The following is a 25,656-nucleotide window of genomic DNA, read 5'->3' as shown; positions in this document are numbered from 1 at the left end:
TTATTAAATATTCCTTTCGTTTCAGAAAATTTCCACAAGTCTTCTGCAATACAAATGAAGGCAAGCAAGCAAGCAAAGATATAATGCAAAATACTATTTTTTTCTGTCCAGAGGAAATTAAGCCAGTGATTTCTGGCTAACCTCATAATATATCAGCAAAATGTCAGAAGAAGATGAGGATGACTAGGATTAGACTATATCCAAATTGCATCTGGACTGGAAATGGTTCAGAGAGCTAACTAAAAGTTACCCAGACTGAGGGCAGTCACAAATTATAATGAAACTAATGACAACTCAAATTGAATGAATGACTGAGCAAATAAATCCATCAGGCAATCTCTGCTTTCTGAAGTTTTCAGATTTGTGTAGATTTAGGCATCTTAATGTCAGTTTGGTGTAATATTTTCTACATTGACTAATTTTTTAAGAATATAATCTTTTAGCACTTCAAAAAATAAACTTGTATTAGCCATTGCTATCACAATTCACTTTTTCACAACTGCTTTTCAAATCTGACTCAAATTCAGATGTGGTGTTTTAAATGTCACAATGTATCTTGCAATTAAAGTTACCACACCAACATTATCATTGCAAGATAAACATAAATAGTTATGTTGTCCTACTTCTAGCTACTGAATGCTGTTGAAATTTAATTCTCACTTCATGTCTAGGATTTTATTTTTGTTGTTTTATTCATGAAGATATGTCCTTTTTTCATTTCAAAAACCTAATCTAAATTTTGTAGGTAGCATAATTAATTTACAGGCAAAGATGTTAATACTTTATAATCAAATGTCATTAAATATCATTATGTGTTAGACACAAGCAACCAGAGCCACTGAATAGCTGAAATCAGTAACTTAATGTTACAAGAATCTCACCAAACTACTTCCCTCCTCTGGGAACAACAAAATAAAGTGTCAAACTTATGTCATTAGAGGCTGTGCAACAACTCCAAGTAAGGTCCTAGCTTGACCCTCCATTCAGCCTAACTGGCAGTTTTCCAATATCATGCTTATTACCAGGCAGCTATTTTAAACAAAAAACATCCAACTGAAAATATTTCACATGCTGCTTTGGGCATATAATATTGCTTCATGTAGAATGAGGACACATACATTATTTTTTTTTGCAAAAACTGTTAGTAGTTGTGTATCATTCTCTCCAGCTCTGGAAAATCTCTTTATAAAATTTATATCTAAATGCCACAAAAATTGTTCTAAAATGCTGATGTTAAAAAAGACTATAATTAGCAAATTGTATACAGATGATTTAGCCTTTTGTGATATATATTGATTAGCATGTAAAACACAATAAAGAGTTATCTGTTTATTCTACCAGCAGTCAGAAACAAAGTTTATGAAAAGCCTTAATAATTTATAAAAGAATTTAAAAAGCATATTAACCTCTGTTAACATTAAAAGTAGATGTAACTGCTAGATAACATATTAAAATTAACTTACCTGTAATAATATTGGGCTTTGGTGGCATGATGAACTCATATAAAGTTGGTTCAGAATATCCCAGCCTGTTTATAGCAGTAATTTGCACTTCATAGCCCATTGTCCACTGCAAATGCTCAAGAATAATGAAGTCTTTATTACCATGAACCTTTTTTTCTTGCCATTGCTCTTCCTTATCTTTCTGTAAAGTTTGAACAGTAATTGAAATTATAGTGAACTAATATTTACAATAAATACTTTTAATATTGATTTGCAATTATTTCAAATCAGGCATTATGACTAGTTTCCTTTTGAGCACAGAGAGTCATCTACTTTTAAATCTTTATAAACTTTATTTAAAACTAGGTTATAAAAACCCAGACTCTTTTAACTTAAGTATTTGATCTTGGAACAAAATGCATATTCTCTGGCAACAAACTGGTTATGTATGTACGCTGAAATTACAATATTCCTGTTTCAAATATCAACTTATTTATATACACAGCCAAACAACTTTCTAGGTCTCATCTTTAATTCATTACTAGGTGTGTGAGCCACTGGTTTGTTTGTTTGTTTATTTAATTTATATTGCCGCCTATTCACCCAAGGTGACTCGAGGCGGTTTACACAATGTAAAATCATATTTAAAACAAAGAATTAAAATTAAAAATTAAAAACAATACAAACTAACAAAAAGAATCAATTAATAAACTACAATAGAACAAAATCTGGAAAAAAATAAAAAAATAAAAAATCATCCCCCAACTCCCACCCCCTGCCCGACGACAGCAGATCACATTAGCCATTTGATGGGCTATATCTGATTCTGGGTTCCCCAGGCCCACTGGCAAAACCAGGTCTTCAATGCCTTTTGAAAGAGTGTTAGAGTGGGGGCCATTCTAATCTATGGGGAAATGATATTCCAGAGAGAGGGACCCACCAGGGAGAAGGCCCTTCTTCTGGGTCCCACTAGGTGTATCTCCCTCAGGGATGGGACCCGTAACATTCCCTGCCTCCCCTCTCTAATGGTTTGAGTAGATGTGACCAGCAAGAGACGTTCCTTCAGATAACCTGATCCCAAGCCATGAAGGGCTTTATGTTATACCTGATGCATGGCAAACAAATATACAAACATAAGCACACACACATAAGCATTATCATACTGTCTTGATTTATAGAATGAAAATATTTGATTTTTATTTCATAACACTATTTTTTTTTCATTATATTAAAATAGTATCTATGGAAAGGAAGAAATTAGTACATATGAAAGGTCGGATGTAGGTAGTGGCAAAAATATGGTGCACAGATGTCAGAAAGCACAGGTGGCAAAAATTACTCAATAATTTCTGGTATGCAATTGTATTATAGGTTTATTATAATCTGCATACATTAATTGAAAACACTTTATAACATATCCTTAATTCATCTTCTTAGTCCTTGAGTATTACTTGGTCTTTGATTACACAAACATGGTTTATAATTACTCATATGGTGCAATAAAAGGTGTGAAGTATATACATAGACAAGAAGATAAATTATCAGCCACTATTTCAGAGGTTGCAAAATATTTACATTGCTTAACTAAAAATCCTGTTGCTTCTAAGTCTCATATGTTCTGGTAATAATTACTAAACACTATGAGAAACTATGATGCCCATGGGTTACCACTGTGATGCTATATTTGCAAATCCTATTTCCATGTCTGAAACGCCCAACATCAATGTAAAACTGCCATTGTCATTACCATCACCTTCAAATACAGAAAGTACAAAAATGTATTTTCTAACTAATGAAAAGGACAGGCATGGAATGTCATCTTTTCTATTTTCTAAAGCACCTGTAAGCCAGACTATAAGGTGACCATCGTTTTTACAATGAGGAGGACACAAATAAATTGAAGAAAAAAAACAAAGTCACTTGCGCGCAGCGCACTCTTGCACACGGTGCACTCTTGCGCGTGGCACACTCTCTCAAAACAATTCTCCTGTGTGGAGCGCATGCATTTCATAATCGCGTCTCACCGCACTGTACCAAAACTTGATGAATTGTCATGTCAAATACAAATACATCATATCACACACAATGGATCGGATCAGCATCGATCAAATATGGAGATTTCCAGATTACTCTTCAAATATCAAAAAGGAGGACAAGTAGGAGGACACTTTTCGAAGGAGGACAGAACTTACAAAAGGAGGACTGTCCCTCCCTAAAGGAGGACGGTTGGTCCCCTTACAGACAAGGAATAATAGATGGAAACTGAACAAGGACAGATTTAACCTGGAAATAAGGACAAACTTTCTGACAGTGAGAACAGTCAACCAATGGAATAGCTTGCCTTTGGAAGTTGTGGGAGAGTCATCACTTGAGATTTTCAAGAAGAGATTGGACTGCCCTTTGTCAGAAAAAGTGTAGGGTTTCCTGCTTGGGCAGGGGATTGGACTAGATGACCTACAAGGTCCCTTCCAACTCTGATTATCTCTTATCTTATCATCCAATTTAGCTTGCATCCGTAGACTACCTTTGGTTGGATGTTGGCAGGGGTGGGATTCTACCAGTTCGGGCCGGTTCAGGTGAATCAAATATTAATTTTATACCCAGTTCAGCAAACCAGTAGTTCTGAAGAACAGCCCACCTCTCCCCTCCCAGGAATCCCCACAAGGCCTGTCTGGCTCCCAGGTAAGTTTAGCATAGCCTACGGGGAACAAAAATGGGATGTGGGGGTTCCAGTGCTGCCCCCCATTTTTTGCTCCCAGGAGACTCCATGGAGGCTTGCTAGGCTAAAAACGCCGGCCCCCAACCCTGCTTTTGCTTCCGACACCGCCCCATCCCATTTTTGCTCCCAGGAGGCTCCAGGGAGGCTTGCTAGGCCCCGTTTGGGTCTAGGAGGCTTCCCTGCAGCCTCCTGGGAGCATCCAACCATCCAGCATGCCTGGATTCAGTGTTTAGCCAAAAAAAAAAAAAAAACATTTGGAGCTAATTGATTACTGCCTTGGGAATGTTCTGGGTAAACAAAACTATGCTGTCTCCTATAACTGTTGGAGCCAATCTTCTTTCTTTCTTCCATATCCTCCTCTTCAAAACTAGTAAGTTGTTCTGCTTTTTCATGCCAAGCTTAGTGTGGTAAGTTCAGAGTGGGTTTTGTAGAGAAAAACTTACCTTTAAGTCTCATTCATTTGCTCAATTTCAGAGCATACATTACACAATTTTCAAAGCATAATTCAGACTATTCAGCAGTTTGGCTAGCTGCTGCTTCATTACTTCTATTGCTGTCACAACCTTTAGGGAGTCCAATGGCTTTTTAAATTTGACAAGCAAAAAACACAGTAAACATTTCTCAAAAATATTTTCCCTCTTCTACTTCGAGGTTCAATATTTAACATGCAAAATTATGTGCTGTGTTACTATTAAGGCAGTTTTCAAACTTGTGTTTTTTGTTGTTGGAAGGCAACTCTTTAATTTGAAGATGGTGGTAAATTCTTGGTAATAAAATGGCAAGTAGAAAGGCTCACTTCTACTTGCCATTTAGAAAGGGTTAGTAAGAATAAGAAGGTTAACCTTTGCTTTGTTTCCAATCTCCTTTTCTTGACTTGATCTTCATAAAATGTAGCTTTGGAATTGAAGCCATATGTGTTAAAACAAAATTCTTTCTGTTTAAGTACAAGTATGCAAAAAGTTTCAAAATTAACCCAAGATGTTTAATGGCCTTAAATATCTGGGGTGTGGTACTAAGGTTTAAGTCAGAGGTCTTCAAACTTGGCAACTTTAAGGCTTGTGGACTTCAACTCCCAGAATTCTCCAGCCAAAGTTGCCAAGTTTGGGGAACCCTGGTTTAAGTAGAAAGAGGTTCCAGCTGAAAATATACCATGAATAGAGATAGCATAGAGATGCATGGTAGCTCCCCCCTCTCCCTCCCTCCCTCCCTCCCTCCCTCTCTTTCTCTTAAAAGGAAGAAGAGAAAGAAAGAGGGAGAGATGGGAGAAAGAAAGAAAGAAAGAAAGAAAGAAAGGGAGGGAAGGGAGAAAGAGGGAAGGGAAAGGAATGTGAATGAGATATGGATGGATGGATAGAAAGAGGGAGGGAGGGAGGAAAAGAAAAAGGAGAGGAAAGGACCACAAACCCTGGCACTAGACATAGCTTCAGAGAATGCTTTGAAACAGCACAGCAATCCAGGGCTGGAAAGGACCTCAGAGGTTATCTAGTCCAATCCCGCTCCAAAAACATTGTTAAAGTTAGTTTCTATCTTTTGACCCACCCAGTCACGTGACCACCAAGCCACGCCCAACCAGTAAGGCATGCCCAGCCAGTCCCATGACTACCAAGCCACACCCACAAGTTAGGCCACACCCACAGAACCAGTTGTTAAGAAATTTGAATCCCACTCCTGGATGTTGGTGATATTTAAAAATCCAATCTGACCAAAAATCCAATTTGTACCTTAAATTGTGTCTTCAGGGCAACTGGTAAGCTAGATCTTTTAGTACAGATGTAGTAATTCCTGCATTTTACAAACCCAATCACAACATTTTTTTTTCAGTTGAAATTTTAAGATACTAGAGTAAAGAGCAGACCCTCATCATATGGCTATAATAATTTAGCTGGGGCATAAATGAAACAAAAGACAAGCAAATTTTTGCATTCAAAGCTGACTGAATTAGCTATAACTCCTTACCATGGCTATTTCCTGAAAGCAAATCCAGATAACAAATCCACTTAAAGAGCACTCCTAACCTGAGATCCTGATCTTTTGGGAGAGTCTAAAGTCCTTAGTGCCTACTGCTTGACACAGTTGGCAATAAAACTGCCCTAGGGCCTCTGGCTCATTTTAGGAAGGAGGAGGTGGAGGAGCAGTTGACTATAAATTATGAGAAGGCAAATGGCAGTTATCCTAAAACAGCAATACAATCCATAATTAGAGTACAGATAATCAGAAAAATGAACAAGCTAAGTATTTTAAATATTTAGATGTTTCAAGTATCTAGAACCAAAAAAGGTAATGCAATTTATGCTTCCAATATGGTCCATGACAGTGTAGTTGCCATTTTAAAATTTCACTGAAACAAGGGAGGATACTTTATTCCAGATGCTGCATAACTATTACGCAGGTGGGATATGCTTCCAGTGTAATTTCCAATGAAAAAAGTGCAGTCTGGCTTTCTGTTATACCTGTTTATGGCCCTCAGGAAGCCAGTGCAGAATTAAGATTGTAGGCAGGACTACCCATAATTTAGATCACAATTTGGAAATCACTGGCTAAATGACTGTGTTCTTATTTTTTTATTTACCTCCTGTGTGTATGGGTCCTTTCCTAATCTTGCTTTAACACTTTCATGTCAGCCATGTTGTTGTTGTTGTTGTGAAGTCGTGTCTGACACATTGCGACCCCATGGACAACATTCCTCCAGGCCTCCCTGTCCTCTACCATCTCCTGGAGTCCATTTAAGCTCACGCTGACTGCTTTAGTGACTCCATCCAGCCACCTCATTCTCTGTCGTCCCCTTCTTCTTTTGTCCTCAATCATTCCCAGCATTAGGCTCTTCTCCAGTGAGTCCCTTCCTTCTCATTAGGTGGCCAATGTATTTGAGTTTCATCTTCAGGATCTGGCCTTCTAAAGAGCAGTCAGGGTTGATCACCTTAGGACTGATCTGTTTGATCGCTTTGCAGTCCAAGGGACTCGCAGGAGTCTTTTCCAGCACATTTGTGCATTATATAATAATTTAAGATTAAATTAGTCACTATTTAAATGTGTCAAGTGGGACTGAATAATTTTATAGCAGTTACTCATATCATTTCCATTACAAAATGTTCTAACTTCACAATGCAGTTTCAGAACAAAATGAGTAACTGAAGCAGTAACTGTGCTTAACTATCCAGAGTCATTGGGAGTTGAATGGCATATAAATTTAATGAATTATTACATGTATGTGTGTGCAGTCAGTCAGATGTTTAGACTGGATTTTGCATTTTTGTTCACATATCAAGTCCTTTCCCAGGACCTGGGATAGGCATATGTTTTAAAATTAAAGGTCCCTTCAAAGGATGTAAGCTTTTTCAAGTAAAGCTGCAATTGACTGTTGATTATTATATCATTAGAGTACTGTAGTTTCTTCATTTTCTATTACTTTGTCTATTTTGTGGGCTTACCAGCTTTTGCCTGCAATCAAGTGGTTATTTCTCACAAATATTCCAAAGTACTATTCTTGCTAATTTGTCATGCTGTTGTTGTACAATCTTTTTTTAGCAGGTAACTAGATGGCCCATTGTTTAATTAGCTTTTTGTAGATATGATATTTGTTACTAATTGCTGTCTTCTCATTTCCAGCTTAGTATGCATTTGTTCTGAAGACTTGGTCTTGTGCAGTAAGTATCTTTCTTCAACTTTCCTGCTCTTACTTATTTCCAGGCCTTGCAGTTATAGGCTTTGCTTGCTGTACTGGTCATATAACACTTTGCTTCTCCAGGTCTCTTTTCCATGCTAAATTTGGTATTCCTTTTTAGGTCACTTTGGTCTCTTGGGAATTCAGTAAGCTTTCATGGTTCACTAGCTTCATTGTACCTTCTTCCTGTCTCTCAAATATTCTTGCCCTTTTCTCCATTATTTCTGCTATTGTTACAAGTTCTTTCATTTCAGTTTTTTATCCCTTCTCCATTATCCAAGTTGCATTCTTTCTTATTTCTTTGAATTGTTCCATAGCTGTACCCAGAAACAGCTGCACTATTTCTTCTTTGACAGATGTTTGCTGGTTCATTGAAGTTTATGTTGATGGAGTGATATGTTTCCGATTTCACTGAAATTGGAGAGTCTGCCTTTAGTGTGCAATTCAAGCTTCATGTTTGCTGATTTCACTTTATAATTTCCAGTGCTTTATTGATCTTCCTTGTACCTAGGTAAAAATTGGCCGATTGCCAGATGCAGCTTCTCAGCTGGGATTTCTACAAATTAGGACCTTTTCTCTATAAAGTCTGGATTGAATCCACCCCCACAATCTTTTTTCTACCAGTCACTAAATCAATATTTTTGCATGCTCCATTCCTACCTTCCCCATTTTTTGACACAACTTCAATCATGAATGCTACTAGTTGACATCAAAGTTATACATAAAACTTATTGTCATCTAATGGATATTTGGATTTTTGCAGTCCAACTCTGATGGCCAATATAGAATGAGGAAAATGATTTTTTATGGAGATATGTAGGAACCATTGTCAAGACAGAAGGATCTGAAGAATTTTTTAAATTAAGTGTGAGAAAACATTAAGAAGCATCTCAGAGAGACACTTCTGAAATTCATCTATAAAAAGGGGGACGATGTACAGCAATCAAGACTTTCATCTGATATTACTATGACTGATCTTAATAAAAATAACTAACTTTCCTGTGGTTCCCTGGTCTGGACCATCTAATAGGGAGTATTCTGCCTTAGAAAAAGGTTAAAATATTATTTATGTCATATCTTCAAAAACCATTCAGCACAAAGGACTCTGTAACAAGTGAATTCAGCTGAGCAGAACACCAGCAGTTCTTGCTAATAAAATTGCCTGTTTCAGATTGTCTCTAAATTGATCCTGATATTAGTAGGACTGAGTCTCACCCTATATATAATTAGGATTTTGGAAAAGAATTCTTAATCTTTAATACTCTTGACCAAAGTTATGGCTACTAAGAAAATGGCTGTAAATGTAAGTAACCTGACTATTATGTTGGTAATATAAATGTTGGACCATAAGACTGATTAAGGCCATTCTACCCTTTGAAGTGGGAATGAATGGGGGGGAAATTCTCAGATAACTTCTAATCTACTCCTTTGTGGAAGTTAGGATCCCTATATCACCCTGACAAATTGTTGTCCAATTTTTTCTTGTAAACCTCCAAAATGGACCATTTTCTACTCTAGGAGGCAAGCTGTTCCATTGATTAATCTTCCTGTCAGACAATTCCTTATTTATTAAATACTACTACTATTAAAATTAAAAACAGCAGCCTAACATTTAATTCAAATTCTCTAGAATTTGCTATTCTCTGCTGTTCAAATTCTCATAGAAAAATTTGAAAATACTAGCTCCATAATATTTGGACAAAATCTATGGACAGATGAGGAAGTCTGAGGAAGATTCACCAGATTTAACTAGACTTTGACAATATAAATATTTTTAGAAGAAAACAAAGATCTAAGGTCCTTATCTAAGTAACACAAATTACTTAACTATTATAGTTCAGTATCTAAATTATTAATAGGAAGGCACTGGGTTCCTAAAGAAAAATAATTCCTTCCTGAATGGAATCACCCAGCAGTATAGTGTTAGCAGAGCAGAAAATGAATGTGATATCGCCAATATGGCACTCTAAAATTCCTCTATCTTTGTTCATGAGTCATGAATTAAAATGAATAGAGTTGCAAGACATGGATAAATCAATTGGGTAGTAGGCGCTTACCAATTCTGGATGTGAAAACCACATAAGAGCTGAATATATATATATTATTATATATATAGCTTTTGGTTACAAACAAGGCTACAACTTTTTGAATTTTAGAACTGTTATAACTTTCTAACAAATGTTCTTCTAATCTGATCACTAGTCAAATTGAAAACTCATGCTAGTTTTTTAATAAGCAAAAATGAAATTCTACCGAATGAAAGGCCTCATATGCCTCACTTTTGAGAGAGATGTGTTGTATCCAGATCTCTTCATTAAGATAATTTGTAGATATTTAGATTTCATCTGGACTTCCTTTTATAGCATTGCATTTCCTTGTCAGAAAAATACAAAAGGTTCAGAAAAGTTAAGGTTTGTTGGCTCTCTGTCCAGCTCCACTCCCATTCTGCCATGTCTTTATTAATCATTTTTTAAACTAAGGTGCCATCTCTGGTTATGAAAATTGGGTAGACTCCCTAAAAGTATTTCCTTCTATTAGCTTAGTTCTACAAACATAGCTAGACAGCATCAAAATAATCAAGACATGTTTATTATTATTAATATAATACTTACACTTCTATATTTTACAATATATTCTAAAATAGGTGCTCCTCCATCATCTTGTTTTGTTATGCTAAGTTTAAAGTTTTTCCCACTACCTGGTTGTCCATGAATTGTTGGAGGACTTGGTTCGCCTAAAAAAAAAAAAAAATAAGATATGCATTTATAGACATCATTTAGAGGACGGAGTTGTGCACAGTCAATTTCCTTTAGTGCTTGTCTTAAATGATATTTATTTGATAATATTGAAATAATTCCCTAAGATACAAATACACTGCTCAAAAAAATAAAGGGAACACTTAAACAACACAATGTAACTCCAAGTCAATCACACTTCTGTGAAATCAAACTGTCCACTTAGGTGGCAACACTGATTGACAATCAATTTCACATGCTATTGTGCAAATGGAATAGACAAGAGTGGAAAGCATAGGCAGTTAGCAAGACATCCCCAATATAGGAGTGGTTCTGCAGGTGGTGACCATAGACCACTTCTCATTTCCTATGCTTTCTGGCTGATGGTTTGGTCACTTTTGAATGCTGGCAGCTCTGTCACTCTAGTGGTAGCATGAGACAGAGTCTACAACCCACACAAGTGGCTCAGGTAGTGCAGCTCATCCAGAATGGCACATCAATGTGAGCTGTGGCAAGAAGATATGCTGTGTCTGTCAGCGTAGTGTCCAGAGCATGGAGGCACGACCAGGAGACAGGCTAGTACATCAGGAGACGTCGAGAAGGCTGTAGGATGGCAACAACCCAGCATCAGGACCTCTACCTTCACCTTTGTGCAAGGAGGGACAGGAGGAGCACTGCCAGAGCCCTGCAAAATGACCTCCAGCGGGCCACAAATGTGCATGTGGTTGCTCAAACGGTCAGGAACAGACTCCATAAGGGTGGTATGAGGGCCTGATGTCCACAGGTAGGGGTTGTGCTTACAGCCCAACACCGTGCAGGATGTTTGGCATTTGCCAAAGAACACCAAGATTGGTAAATTCGCCACTGGCACCCTGTGCTCTTCACAGATGAAAGCAGGTCCACACTGAGCATGTGACAGACGTGACAGGGTCTGGAGACGCTGTGGAGAACGTTCTGCTGCCTGCAACATCCTCCAGCATGACCGGTTTGGTAGTGGGCCAGTAATGGTTAGGGGTGGCATTTCTTTAGGGGGCCGCACAGCCCTCCATGTGCTCACCAGAGGTAGCCTGACTGCCATTAGGTACCGAGATGAGATCCTCAGACCCCCTGTGAGACCATATGCTGGTGCGGTTGGCCCTGGGTTCCTCCTAATGCACGACAATGCTAGACCTCATGTGGCTGGAGTGTGTCAGCAGTTCCTGCAAAGATGAAGGCATTGATGCAATGGACTGGCCCGCCTGTTCCCCAGACCTGAATCCAATTGAGCATGTCTGGGACATCATGTCTCGCTCCATCCACCAACACCACGTTGCACCACAGACTGTCCAGGAATTGGGGGATGCTTTAGTCCAGGTGTGGGAGGAGATCCCTCAGAAGACATTTCTGCCACCTCATCATGCCCAGGCGTTGTAGGGAGGTCATACAGGCATGTGGAGGCCACACACACTACTGAGATTCATTTTGACTTGTTTTAAGGACATTACATCAAAGTTGGATCAGCCTGTAGTGTTTTTTTCCACTTTAATTTTGAGTGTAACTCCAAATCCAGACCTCCATAGGTTGCTAAATTTGATTTCCATTGATAATTTTTATGTGAGTTTGTTGTCAGCACATTCAACTATGTAATGAACGAAGTATTTAATAAGTATATTTCATTCATTCAGATCTAGGATGTCGTATTTTTGTGTTCCCTTTATTTTTTTGAGCAGTGTATATTCAGAACATATCATATTAAAGATATAGTTTCTTAGCCACAATCCATTTATTAAACCACAGTGCTAGTAAAGATGATTAATCAATCAATCGATCAATTGATAGACAATAGATCATTTTCTTCACAGCAAATAGTATACTATAGGAGGAAAATAACAGAAATATAAAAAATATGAATTCTGTACTTTGAAAGTGACAAAAATAGAGGAAAATTTAAAGAAAAAATGTCAAAAATAAAATAACCAAAACAACAACAACCTATCATTACAGAATTGTGTGCTCCTACATGGAATGGGTGTCTATTGATCTATGAGGGGAAATAACATCCACTGTAGATCAATGCACTAATCATACTAAATTTTATCTTTAATTGTAGATATTATTGCTGATGTATCTATGAGGGAACAGAGGTAAGGATTGAATAAATCTTCCCCAAGAATTTCTTTACAAAAAACATAATTTCAATTGTGTCATAATTCTGCAATAAGATAAGAATACTATTGTGATATAATTGTCTACTAAGTTGTCTGTGTTTTCTTTAATATAATTTTGAAAATTTGATCAACTTACTGCTAAAAATTTGAACATATTGTGTATCAATATTTCACAACTATCTTAATAAAAGATAGAAAGTTAACTTTCAAAACATAATGACCAGGGGTGAGATGCAAATATTTTTATTGCAGGTTCTGTGGGCATGGCTAGGTGGGCATGACCATGTGACTGGGTGGGTGTGGCTTCTTTTTTTTGTGGCATCTACCCCCCCTGTGCTGTTTTTTTTTCCCTCCTGGGCCTCAGGGAAGCCTCCTGGGAGGTTGTTTTTGCTCCCAGAAGGCTTCCCTGAGGCCCAGGAGGGAAAAAATGGAGCACGCCCCTTTTTGCCTCCTGGGCCTCAGGAAAGCCTCCTTGCCGAAGCAATAAGACAGTGAGGGGGATCCTGGCACAGCTGATCATTGGAACAGCTGATCACTGGGAGGAAAAAAAGGAAAACGAAATAGCGGTTCAATCAAACCGGTAGCTGTTTTTTTTACTACCGGTTCAGTCAAACGGTAACATTTTTTCCCACTACCGGTTCACTTGAACTGGGCCGAACCGGTAGAATACCACCACTGATAATGACCTGAAACTTGGGATTTATATTATAAGACAGAATCTATAAATGTTGATGACATAAGCAGAAATCCTGTCTTCAAAATTGCCCCTGCTTTCAAAAAGATGGTCGTATCCTCACAGAGCAAGGTTTATATTAAGCTGACTACATGAAGGAAGTTGTGGCCAGGAGAGCCTTTTCACAACTTCATGTTATGCATCAGTTGTACCCTTTCCTGGGTTATGAGGCCCTAAGTACAGTCACTCATGTCTTGATTATCTCAGTTGGATTACTGCAATGTGTTCTCTATAAATCTATCCTTGAAAATATTTGGAAGCTACAATAAATTCACTTTAATAAAAAAAAAGTGTATCTGAGCTAGCTGAACTTTTGTCTCTCTTAACACAAAATGTGATTAAAGATGTGTTAACAGGCAAAGAGCCAATTCCTTATTTACACATTTTTGTTTAAAAAAAAACAGAAAAAGAAATAAATCAACAAGAGAGACAAAACAGAGATACATACATTTTCAAAACTTCATAATGGGTGGTTAAATATAGAATATAATATGTTGCTACAGCAGTAAATAGTTACAATTGTATATAGTTTAATACAAACATTATGAAAGAATGTATCTTTATAGCTACTATGTTTTTTAACTTACTGTATTTTGCATACATTACTCATTATTTTATTATAGTATTTTTCAATATAAATTTCATTATATTTATCCATACAAAGTCTACATTTACAGTATAGGCAATCTGATCACAATTATACAGCAAGTGTAATCGGGTATTTAATACATTGAGTAAATGTGGATATATATATATATATATATATATATATATATATATATATATATATATATATATATATACACATACATACATACATATATATTTCCAGTGTTTCAATATTAGACTTTTAGCTATAATAAGGGCATTGAGAATCCATTTATGTTGTTCAGATGTTAAATGCCATGTACTTGTTATGTAATTCAAAAGAATATTATGCTCTGAAAATTTTAACTTTTATTGAACGCTCACATTTATTTAGTCCACTACTTTCTCTTAACAGATAGTAAATTCAAGACATTGTAAACAGATGTGTTTAAAATAAGCATTGTCCTTATTACACCTCCAACAAAATCCTAGACAATCTTTACCTATACAGATTAGAATCTATACATTACAGATGTCATGGAGTCAAAAAAATTCTAAATATTATTTTTTGTGGTATTCTATGAGCTACAATTAAACATTCCCTCTATAAAACTAAAATCACTCTCCTATTGTTTAAGCAATATAGGAGTCTCTAATTCTTTATTCCATCAACTCTTAACATTTGTGTATCAAATTTATTGATAGCAAAAATCTAATAGTTTTTTTTTTTTAGTTTTAAAAAGTTTAACATGGTGATCTAGTATCTTCGATGTCTCAGGAGCTAAAAATGGAGCTGATCTAAATAATGTGGTTAACACATATTGTAGCTGTAAATAATGTCAGTTATGACTTCTCCATAAATTCAATTTAATATGGCAAAAAGAATTGAATCCTTATTTTGGCAAAGAATCTATTTTTTAAATAAAATCTACTTTGTGTGTGTGTGTGTGTGTGTGTGTGTGTCTGTTTATATGCATGCACACATATATAAATAATTGAAGTACATATAAAATGCTTTAAGAAACTACCATATAGCCATGTCATTTAAATAAATCCATTGCTCAGATTCAATTGATTCCAATATAACAAAAGCAGTAATCTATTCAATCTTGTAATTTCTACAATCATTTTTTTTTAATGAACATCAATATTTGGAACCTAATTGTGAAACCCAGAATTACTTTCTTAACAGTGACAATTCAGTTACTTCATGTATCCTATTTATGCAGAATTATCAAACACTCATAAGCAAATTCAGGAGTATTATTGTGTCAATGTTTACTTGTGATGCATAAAGGCACATGTCATACAAAATTTAAAACTGAACACCAATAACTTTTTAATAAATGTGATTTAAAGCAGTGGTCGCCAACCAGTGGGCCGGGGACCACTGGTGGTCCGCGAGAAAATTTTGGTGATCCACAGAGAAATGTGCACCCCCCAAAGCAATTAATCCAGGCTGCATGGAAACACAAGGTTGCGCCACCCACATGGCCTGAGGGAACACAAAGCTTGTGTCGCTTGCATTGCAAACAACATGACATAGTGAGGGGAGGGGGTAAAGGGCAGAGGGGGGAACTTACCCCATTCACCCCACGCACCTCGCCTGGCCACCGAGCTGCTTCTTTCTTCTTTTGCTTTTGGCTGCATGCAAGGAAAGCAGCAAAAGTCTTTCTTTCTCTCCCCCAAATGCCACCAGAAATGAGTCTTTGGGACATTGCAAGTCATTCTTCTCCAAGAGGCTGCACCAGCATGACAAGTCCCACAAAGATTCATTTCTGGCAGAGTTTGGGGGAGAGAAAGAAAGACTTCTGCTGCTTCTGCTGCTTTCCTTGCATGAAGTCTCTCTGTCTCTACCCCTGAGAACAGAGCTGGAGACAGTATCCTGCAATCCCAAATAAAGAACGACTGATCAGTAGGAAAACGGGGTGGGGAATTTTTCTGTAGACTTTTTTGGTGATTTTCCCAGGGTCACTGGTCCACGGGATTTAAAATTATGAGTTTGGTGGTCCCTGAGGTCCAAAAGATTGGCGACCCCTGATTTAAAGTACCTTATTTTACCCATAGGGTAAAACAATAAATTACTTACGAACTGGTAAAGTCTGAAATATCTCAATTTTACTATATTCTCCTTGCCCTTTTCCATTTACAGCAGCAACTTTTATTTCATATGTTGTATTTGGTTCCAAATTGTTGAGAATAACCATAGCTGAGAGAAAATGAAGAAAAGTTTTATTTAAAAAAAGAATATTTTATGTGAAAAGGGACACATTTGGTTGTAACGGTTCTGCTTCATTTATTTCACAAGGTTAACATCAAGACTAGGTACACTGATTTTTATTTGGAAGGAAAAAATAGTCATTCATAAGGTGTGTTGTGTGCACAAGAAGGTGGAAATAATGTATCCAGTTGTAACTATAATCTATTTAACAAATATAAAATGCAAACATATTGTTATCCATTAGTTATTGCACATATAAGTGAAAGGAAACTCATAATACCTTGATATTACTCCATAAATAATCAATACTTAAATAAATATGGCTGTTCTATTTATAACTACTATAATTAATAAGAAACTATGGGTGAATTAATATTTATTTGTTTGTTTGTAAAATATGTACAAGATAACAAGTATAGGTATGAACATAAACATGAACAAAGGAAGTGAATACAGATAAATGGGGACAGTGAGACAGGGATGGTAGGCATGTTGGTATGCTTATGCGTGCCCCTTTTATGCTTGATTTGAAATATGTGATTTTCATGGCTGTTCAAATCTTGAGAAGGGACAGAGAGGTATAGATAGCAATTTACTCTGCTCTCCATTTACTCTGCCTATTCTTTGTCTGCAAGATTGTACATGCTACGTTTCATTCTATATTTTTCTGTACATATTCTGTACATGGAGCTCTTGTTCTCTGACTCTCATCCTAGTAGGATGGATGTAGCACAGGATCTGAGATGTTGCATAGGATGCAGTTCATTAGATGTTAAGCTTCCCTTATCCCTATCATTTATTTCATTCAATAATTTATTTCTTCACTATTTTTACTAAGATTCAGTTCCCACTCTCAGGTATTGTCATAGATTTACATCTGGTTTGCCCCTATGAGAAAACAACTGGATAGTAAAAGAAAAGAAAGAAAAAAGTAGTTAAGCTTGTGTAACAATCTGCAAAGCACAGTGAAGATGGATTAGATTTATTTAATCACAATACTTTGAGAAAGAGATGCTGAAAAAAGTATCACAGTATTGTTCTAAGCTTAGATCAATCTTTGTTTCCATTTATCTGTCCAAGAAAATCTTTTTTTAAAAAACATAAAAATTGTGGGACCTGGGACAACATAGCATTGAAATGTTTGACTGAAAATATAGCATAAATTTGCCACTGATTACATCTACCATCAACTGAGGACATACTATATTTTTCTATGATTCTATTGGCACATGAGTGGAATAAGAACAACAGCTGATATTTATGTTTCGTAATATGCTTGCAGCTGCACATATTCTATTAAAATGTTTCGTGTGTCTTATGTAAAGTCATATATAATTTATATTCTATTTCTGTCAAAATAACAACAAATAAATAACCGCTAAGAGAAAAAGGAAAAAACTGCTCCCCTGGTAGTAAGATTACAAAAGCAGATATTTATAAAAAAATAATAATTGCAGATTTGTAAACAGGAACAAATGATTCAAAAGGCATGCCATTTTTACAGATATTGCTCACAAAAATTATATATGCCTAAGAGCTATTTTTCTGGAAATCATCATATTAAAAGGGAAAGGGGGATAACTATGTCCACAATTTTTACCTGGTGGTCAAAAACTTATCAATATTCTTCCAAAGATAAAAAATATACAATAATAAACAATGAATAATAACTTCTGAAACTACTACTGAATTTCAACAAAGCAAACAAAAGTTATTCATTTACAATATTAGTCAGTAAAAATGCTATTAATTTTTACTGAATAGAAGATATTCAAAATGTGCATTTAATTTATTACCAAAAAATGGTTTCTAAACAAAGACCATGTTTATTTTTTAGTACCATCTAGAGTAGTAGTTCTTAATTGTGACTTTAACACTGTTCAGGGGCCCTCCAAATGCTAAGGGAGTTGTTGCTGTTGCATCAGGGCTGCTGTAGCTCTGAATGTTTAGGGAATCTGCTCTTTTCCTGACATGTCTAAAATGTGTCAGTCAGAAGCATAACAGTATATTAATTAAAAGTATAAAAATTAATCAACCAGTCAACTATAATCTCTTTAATCTTATAATGAATGGTACCCTGCCATGCAAGGTTAGGAAAAGTTGAAAAGTAACTGAATAGCTGAAGACAGGTAGAATTTTGGCATTCCCCAGTCATAATTTGAAAATCTAAAGAAGTTTTCTAAATGACAATCTTCCAGGAATTTCCTAGAATGTTTTATTTTGGCTTGGTCTAAAAGGCTAATACTTTTTCAATTGATAACTGTAGTTGAGTCTGTTCAAATATCATGAGATGAAGGTATTTTTGTCATTCTTCTAATAGCTTAAGTGGTGTTCCTGGATGTATTATGATAGTCTTCTGCCTATCGGTCCTACATAGTGATGTTGCAATCCTTGCACTGCAAGGTACAAATGACTCCTGGTCTCTCCCCCTGCCCCCCGGGTTACTGAGTCTTTTAGTTTGCTTAAAATGTTTTGGAAGACTTTAGTTGGTTTGTATGCTACAGTGTGATCGTACATAATTATAGCAATCTGTTGGTCATTTCTATGATATTTTTCATGTATAGGAGTATAATTCTTTTTACAGATTGCATTGGTTGTACTGTAGTGGTTTATATAGTCAAGCATTTTTTTTATAAAGTACAAGTTTACAACATTATGTTGTAAGCTGTTGCATAAGTGATCTGTTTCCTCTTTCTGTTGTTTCAGATTGCTTGTGCTCATCTGAATAGCATTCTTACAAAGTTCCTCTTTTGGGAGGATAAATACAATAGTTACTTTGGAAGTGGAACATTTGTTTAGCATAGATTGCTTTTCAATAGTCTTGGTTTGTAGTTGCCATTGTTTTCTCTGCTGTTGAGGATACTCAGGAAGGGGAAGTGTGCTGTTGTTTCTTCTTGTGCATTTTACACCTTCAAATATATTGTTTCATTGTTTCATCAATCTTCTTGAGTTATTACTTTGCTATGACAAAGGTACTGTTTACATACCAGATCCATACTTTTGATTGCATGTGTGGGAGCAATGTAGCTTTTAGAAACTGTATCATATCTCTGCTATCAATTGATCTCACACTCATTTATTACACTCTTATTGTAATAAATGGCTCAAATTTATTAAACACATAGAATCATAAAAATCATTTTATCTCTACAAGCTCTGGCACCAAATTTCAATCTTCAAATATTGCTTCAATTTAATATATGAAAAAATGGTAAAATATATTGATATTATCAACGTTACCATTTTGCATGTATAAAATCTTAGAAATTCACAATATTTCTTGAATCAACTTTCTAAAGCTTATTTTTTTAACACTGCATATTTCTATATGTAATTGACATGCTAGTTATGGTATATCATACTGTTCTTTCAGGGCAAAGGTCTGTGAATTTTATCCTCTTTTTCACATCCAGATATTGTGTAAATTAAGAAGCATAGAATTATAGACAATTTTTTCAATATTGTAGCCTAAGAAATTAATTTAGTAGGTGGTTTATTTTGGTTGATCTTTATTCCTATGCCCTAGTTATCATTGATCTTGTGTTATTTTGTGTGTGTGTGTGTGTGTGTGCATGCGTGTGTATTTGTTTATGGCTGTCTTATTGATATAACTTTCAGGGAGTCAGTAAATTTAATGATATATAAGATCACTAGCTGAATGCCCATGCTTCGCAATGAAACTATGTGATCAAGCTATGTAGGAGAAATTCAGTTCACAATCCATTGGCTCAGCGGTGCTTGGTGATTGAAGCACATAAGCCTTTCCTTTCCTTTCCTTTCCTTTCCTTTCCTTTCCTTTCCTCTTTCCTTTCCTTGTTTTTCTTTGAAGATGTTTTTCTTCTCATCCAAGGAGCTTCTTCAGCTCTGACTGGATGGTGGGTAATAAAAATAGTACAACCTTTGATGCCAACGTAGCTTCCTGTTTGGAAGTGTAGTTTGCATCCTTTTAGAGAGTCGTTGAGGCAACTTGGAGGTTTGTCTGTGTCCTGGGTCATCTGAGTGGTGCAAATGGCTGTAGAGTTACTAAGATAACGGAATGTGAGGCAACTGGCAGTTAGAACAGAGTTCTTTTCAGGTAGGGAGAGGAGCAGAACTCCTTAACATCAGAGAATGTTAATTACTGTATTAAGAAATACTAATGTTCTGATGATCATTTCGAAAGATCCTTTCTTAGCAAGCACTTAGAAGCCAAGAGGAACATACATGCCAAATTTCAAATTTGTAGGCTTTATGGTTCTGGAGATTTTGTGATGCTGCATGAGTGATATTTTGCTTTTATATACATAGATTTAATCAATGAGGATCCTAATTGTTTTTCACAGGTCTGAGGATATGTTTTGAAAAAGGGAGCCTTCTCTACCTATGCTAAATCCTTATGAGTAATACAATGCTGGAAAATCAATATTTTAAATGGCATGCATTGGTTAAAATATTGGAATAGGATTGGGAGACTTTTTATCTACATCATAAATTGGGTACTTTATCAGATTCCCTTGTTAATATTATTCTATTTGTTTATACAGGACAAAAATGCACTTGTCTTCACTTGATTTAGTACCACTGCAAATGAGCATGAAAAAGGAAAGCCCAGTCAATATTCCAACATCAATTTTTAAATTCTGCATTACATGAGATGGAATACATCTTTTTATTTTGCAAAGTCATTTTGTACATATGCAGTAACATTTCTTTAAACAGGGCCTGGCAAATTGCTTCTAGGAGTTGAATGAAATAGTGTATGTGAAAATATAATTTAAAAATATTATCTGCAAATAACCCATAATTCAATTCAATACTATACTTCTAAAAAAATATTTTCTTTTAAAAGTAATCTGGAAGTACATGTAATTATGAAGAGTGTTCACACATAGCATGGAAATGTTTGTAAATTTGAAATATCTTTTCATTAATGACACTATACAAGTAACATCTATAATCTGAGGAAATACTTTGCTTTTGACCTTAAAAGAAAAAATGGAAAATATTCTAGGCACAGTAGAATTATAGCCTATTAGAATTCCTCCTATTGAAAAGAATTTGAAAATGACATTCCAGGAAAAAAAAAACTAATTGTTCCTTAAATATATAAATATATTGAAACTGACTAATTATTTTAAGACTCATCCTTTTTTTTTCTTATTGCAGACTTACTCTGAACTGCATGGGAAAGAACAACTTTCCATGTTTCTGAAGTGACTTCTTTTACATCCACTTGGTAATGATGAATTGGGACACCTCCATGAGAATCTGGTTTATTAAAAGATACTTTAGCAAAAGTCTGTGATACATCTACAATTTTCACTCCATGTGGACTGGATGGTACATCTGGGGGAAAAAAATTAAAGAAGATATAATAACACAGTAAAATTAAGCAATATATGAAACAATAAAGAATAAGTTATTTTATTACATGGTGAAAACATTAACAGTATTAAATAAAGAAAACTAATCAGTACACTGAAGGATTGAAAATGGGGTCTGCAAGAAAGTTAGCTTTTTTTGAGTCTAAAATCCTTTGGATAAAAATTTAATGAAAAACTGTATGCTAAGATTTACATATCTAGGTTGAACTTTATGTTACCAATAAATTAAAAAATGCATACAATTATTTTTTATTAATACCAATTCTTCTAAATATAAGGGTATTTTTTACATTTTATTTAACTTTCCCTAGATAAGTGTTGCAGCAAATTCATTCATTTTGGTCCTTTAAATTCCATTTAAGAAAGACAAGTAAATATGGTTAAAATCAGAATTTTACACTATAAAAGATTTACAGGAAAAAATTAAATTACAGTAAAACACTAAAACTATTTTTAATTTGGTATTTTTAGTATACATTGAAAATCAAAGTATACTGAACTCTTTTTTTATTGTTATAGGATGTTTTAGAATTTTGGGAAATTTTGGAAAATGAAACTGACATGGGAAAACAATGAAAATCTTCCAAAACATCTCTGAACTCAAAAGGAGGTTTTAAACTTGAATTAATATGCTAAAGAACTCCATTGGACATATGGTAATTTTTTGAAAGAGATCAAAGAAAGATGGATGAAGATACAAAAATACTATACAGTAGATGTCAACATCCAAGAAACCTTAGAAGATATTCCCTATTTACAAGAATCTCGAGTATTAAAAGAGTAAAATCAGCTCTTAAGTGATTATTAATTCTGAAGTATAATCAGTGAACCTCTACCATAGGAGGAGGTCAAGTATATTTCCAATACGAAAAAATTAAGTGTGCAAATTATTATTATTAAAATAATGATACTGTTATTTTTATTTTATAGAACTATTATGAAAACAATACAGTCTTGAAACAATACAATGATTAAAATAAAGAACTATTCTCAATTGTAGTGAAGGCTCAATTAAGGCATATCTGCAAGATAACCAATAAGTTTCTGAAGACTCTGGAAGAACCATTCCCTGCTTCATTATTTGACTGTTGACAACTTATAATCCTCCTCACATCTAACATGTCATTTCAACCCATCGAGTCTGGTCTTGATCCATAATGCAGTAAAATATATGTCCATTCTATTGTCTGTGTAACAACTCTTCAGTATTTGAAAAGGCAATCATCTATTATCTATGCCATCTTCACCTAGATACTGTAGCATTTCCTTGTAGACACCATCACTTTAATAATCCTTCTCTTAACTAGCTCCAATTTATATAGCTATGCTAACTATATTGTGGTAGAGTAGTCAAAATAAATCTGTCTATGGCAAAGTTCAATAGACCAATAACTTGCCATGATCTGAACTCTATGATCTCTTAATGCATTTCAAGATAGCATTTGCCTTTTAGCAGTTATATTGCAAATTCATCTTTAATTTGTGGCCAACAGGGACACATAGTTCCCTTTTACATGTACTACTATCAAGCATGTTATCTCATATTCTATGTCTTTGCCATGTATTGTTACTACCTTGATAGAGATATATCATATAACTTTTTTTTTCTTAAATTCAGCTTCATTTATTAAACCTATTCTCAAATAAGATAGTTAGGTCTTTTATTTAAAATATTAGTCACCCCTCCAAATTTATGTCATCTGTAAATTTTATAAGGGTCCCCCCAATTGCCTATCCAAGTCATTGATTTAAAAAAAGAAGGAACTGTTGCATGGGGCTTATGGCAGAGCCCTACAGATTTAGTACTTTTCTCCGAGATGAAGTGGAACCATTAACTAGCATGCTTTGAGTGAGATCATTCAATAAATCCATGTTATGCTGTTATCACCTAGGTCCACTTTACTATTTTATGAAGAAAAATATTGTGTTGTACTTTTCAGGGCCTTTGCTGAGGTCCAGGTATATCACATTTCTAATATTCTTCCAGTCTGTCTCCTAATGTGTCAAGAGAAGGAAATAGGTTTAGCCTAGCACCATCTGTTTATGACAAATGTGTGAAGCCTTCTTTTAGTCATAGAATGTCTACACAAGTTCTCACAAACATTTTTTTTTCACAGCCAGTTTGATGACATTAGTCAATATAATATTGGCTGAAAAATTTGTAGCTTCTTGGCTTCTCCCCATTTCCTTTTTTGAAGATAGGAAGATATTTGTTCTCTTCCTGTTTTTTGAAATCTCATTAATCCTTCACAATTTCCCAAAGATGGTTCTGTGACCATCTCTACTACTTCCTACAATAATTTGGGATCCTAAATTCCTTTAAATTAGTCCAATTAATTAACCCTTGAATATCATATCCTTGCATCCTAAGATATAGTCTATATGGCCTTTGAGTTTTGAATTCATTTAAATTTATTATCTCTTAACTACCTTCTCTTTGTCTATAAGAAAGTTACAAAAATTCTTTCTTCCATCACCCTTTCATTACCAATTTATCACTTTTCCCCTGCAATAGATAAAACACCCTCTTTATTTTCCTTTTCTTTTTAACATACAAAACTGAACCCTTTATTTTTTTGTTGTTTGTCTGTCACAAGCTTCATCTTATACTAAACTTTAGCATTTCTCGCAGAGTTTATATAATTTCTGGAATCTATTTTGAATTTTTCTTTGGTTATGCTCCTCTTCTGTTTCTTGTTCATGTTCCTTTTCTCTTCAGTGGTTTAGTGAGTTCTGCATGTATCCATGCTACCTTTTTTTTTTTTTAATCCCAGAGGAATAAAAATTGCATGTGATGGAATTGTAATTTATATTTCCTGTTTTATAGGATTTCTCATCCTTCCTGGACATTTTTCTTCATTAGGATTTAAATTATTAAGCTGAAGCAACTTTTCTGGGGTTTCATCAAAAAATCCCTCTGAAGTGTAGCATAAAACTCTGAGTCTTCTTAGTCTCTGACACTACAGAACGAAGGCAGTGTCCCTGAAGATTGTATTAGCTTTCACAATGTAGCACCCCCTGGGCAACAGTGTTGTCACCAGGAAATTCTTTCAATCCAAAAGCTTTGTAAGTATTTTTGACATGAATACAGTTAGCTTTGTAGGTATTTTTGACACAAATACAGATGGGCCATAGATTAAAAGATAATATGATCACTTTTTTTCATGTTTGAATCAGGTTGATTGAATCCGGTTGGTGAGTTTTAGGTCCCTGGTAGCTGATTTCCTGTTCTTTTTTTTTATCTTCTCAAAAGTAAATTTGTCAGTAAGAAGAATAAGAACTTGTTGTATCTATGACTCTTAACAGATGTCAAAATAATCAATGTTCTCTATCTCTTTGAAAACTGGTAATCTGTAGCAGAAAGGCTTTATTCATATTTCTGGACTGTCCAGATTCTCTATAATGAACTCTTACAGTAAACTCACTTTTGTGTCTCTGAATCCTTTTACAACTTTAAACAAGTTTTTAGCCCATTGATTCTGAAATTTCTGAGCAAATTGGAGTATGTGGATGAATAGGTGCATGTATGTGTAATTTAGATATTCTGAGCCTGTTTCTTGGGTTAATTCCTTTTCAGTAAACTAGTACTGTGCTCTGGTATTCCAATACTTTGTGCTAATCATCACGCCATAAGGTTTTCACATCAAATTTGTCTTTCTGAATTAGGATAATTCATTATTATTTTGCTTATTTCTCATATTCTGTTCATTTATGTAAAAACATCTGATGTTCTGAATATCATCTATTGGTCCTCTTCTTGTAGCATCCTGTAATGCCATCATGGCCTCCTATTTCTTCTCTTGTATTCTGCTTTCTTGTATAATGTCTTTCATTGCATATTTAGCTCTCTTGTTCCAGGTCAATTTCTTCCTGATGAAATTGGAAAGGTGTCTGCCAAATACCTTGTTTTTTTTTAAAGATATAACCATCTTTTCTCAGGAGTTCTTTTTGAAACTAAGACCATTGTTGTAGAATTCAATCTCATATTTGTCACATTATCTGAATAACCAGTTGTTGATTGCATGTTATCTCTTCTTGTGCCATCTC

The 25,656-nt window shown here is 35.1% G+C and overlaps 1 protein-coding gene across 3 annotated transcripts in view; it reads right to left on the bottom strand.

The window, feature by feature from the left end:
• The window catches only part of NCAM2 (neural cell adhesion molecule 2), a 149,796-nt gene that overhangs the window by 28,838 nt on the left and 95,302 nt on the right, over nucleotides 1–25,656 (bottom strand). For all 3 annotated transcript variants that reach the window (XM_087966665.1, XM_087966666.1, XM_087966664.1), the window contains exons 12-15: nucleotides 21,398–21,571; nucleotides 16,115–16,234; nucleotides 10,435–10,556; nucleotides 1,464–1,644 (exon numbers count right to left, since the gene is read on the bottom strand). In XM_087966665.1, the coding sequence (XP_087822791.1) occupies nucleotides 1,464–1,644; nucleotides 10,435–10,556; nucleotides 16,115–16,234; nucleotides 21,398–21,571 (597 nt within the window). The remainder of the gene's footprint in view (nucleotides 1–1,463; nucleotides 1,645–10,434; nucleotides 10,557–16,114; nucleotides 16,235–21,397; nucleotides 21,572–25,656) is intronic.

The sequence above is a fragment of the Notechis scutatus genome, chromosome 5 (assembly GCF_049901735.1).
Source record: "Notechis scutatus isolate UNSWTSFEM ecotype Mainland chromosome 5, rNotScu1.2, whole genome shotgun sequence".
NCBI lineage: Eukaryota > Metazoa > Chordata > Lepidosauria > Squamata > Elapidae > Notechis > Notechis scutatus.
Note: the sequence above shows the minus strand (reverse complement) of the source record. Positions and strands in the feature narration are given on the sequence as shown.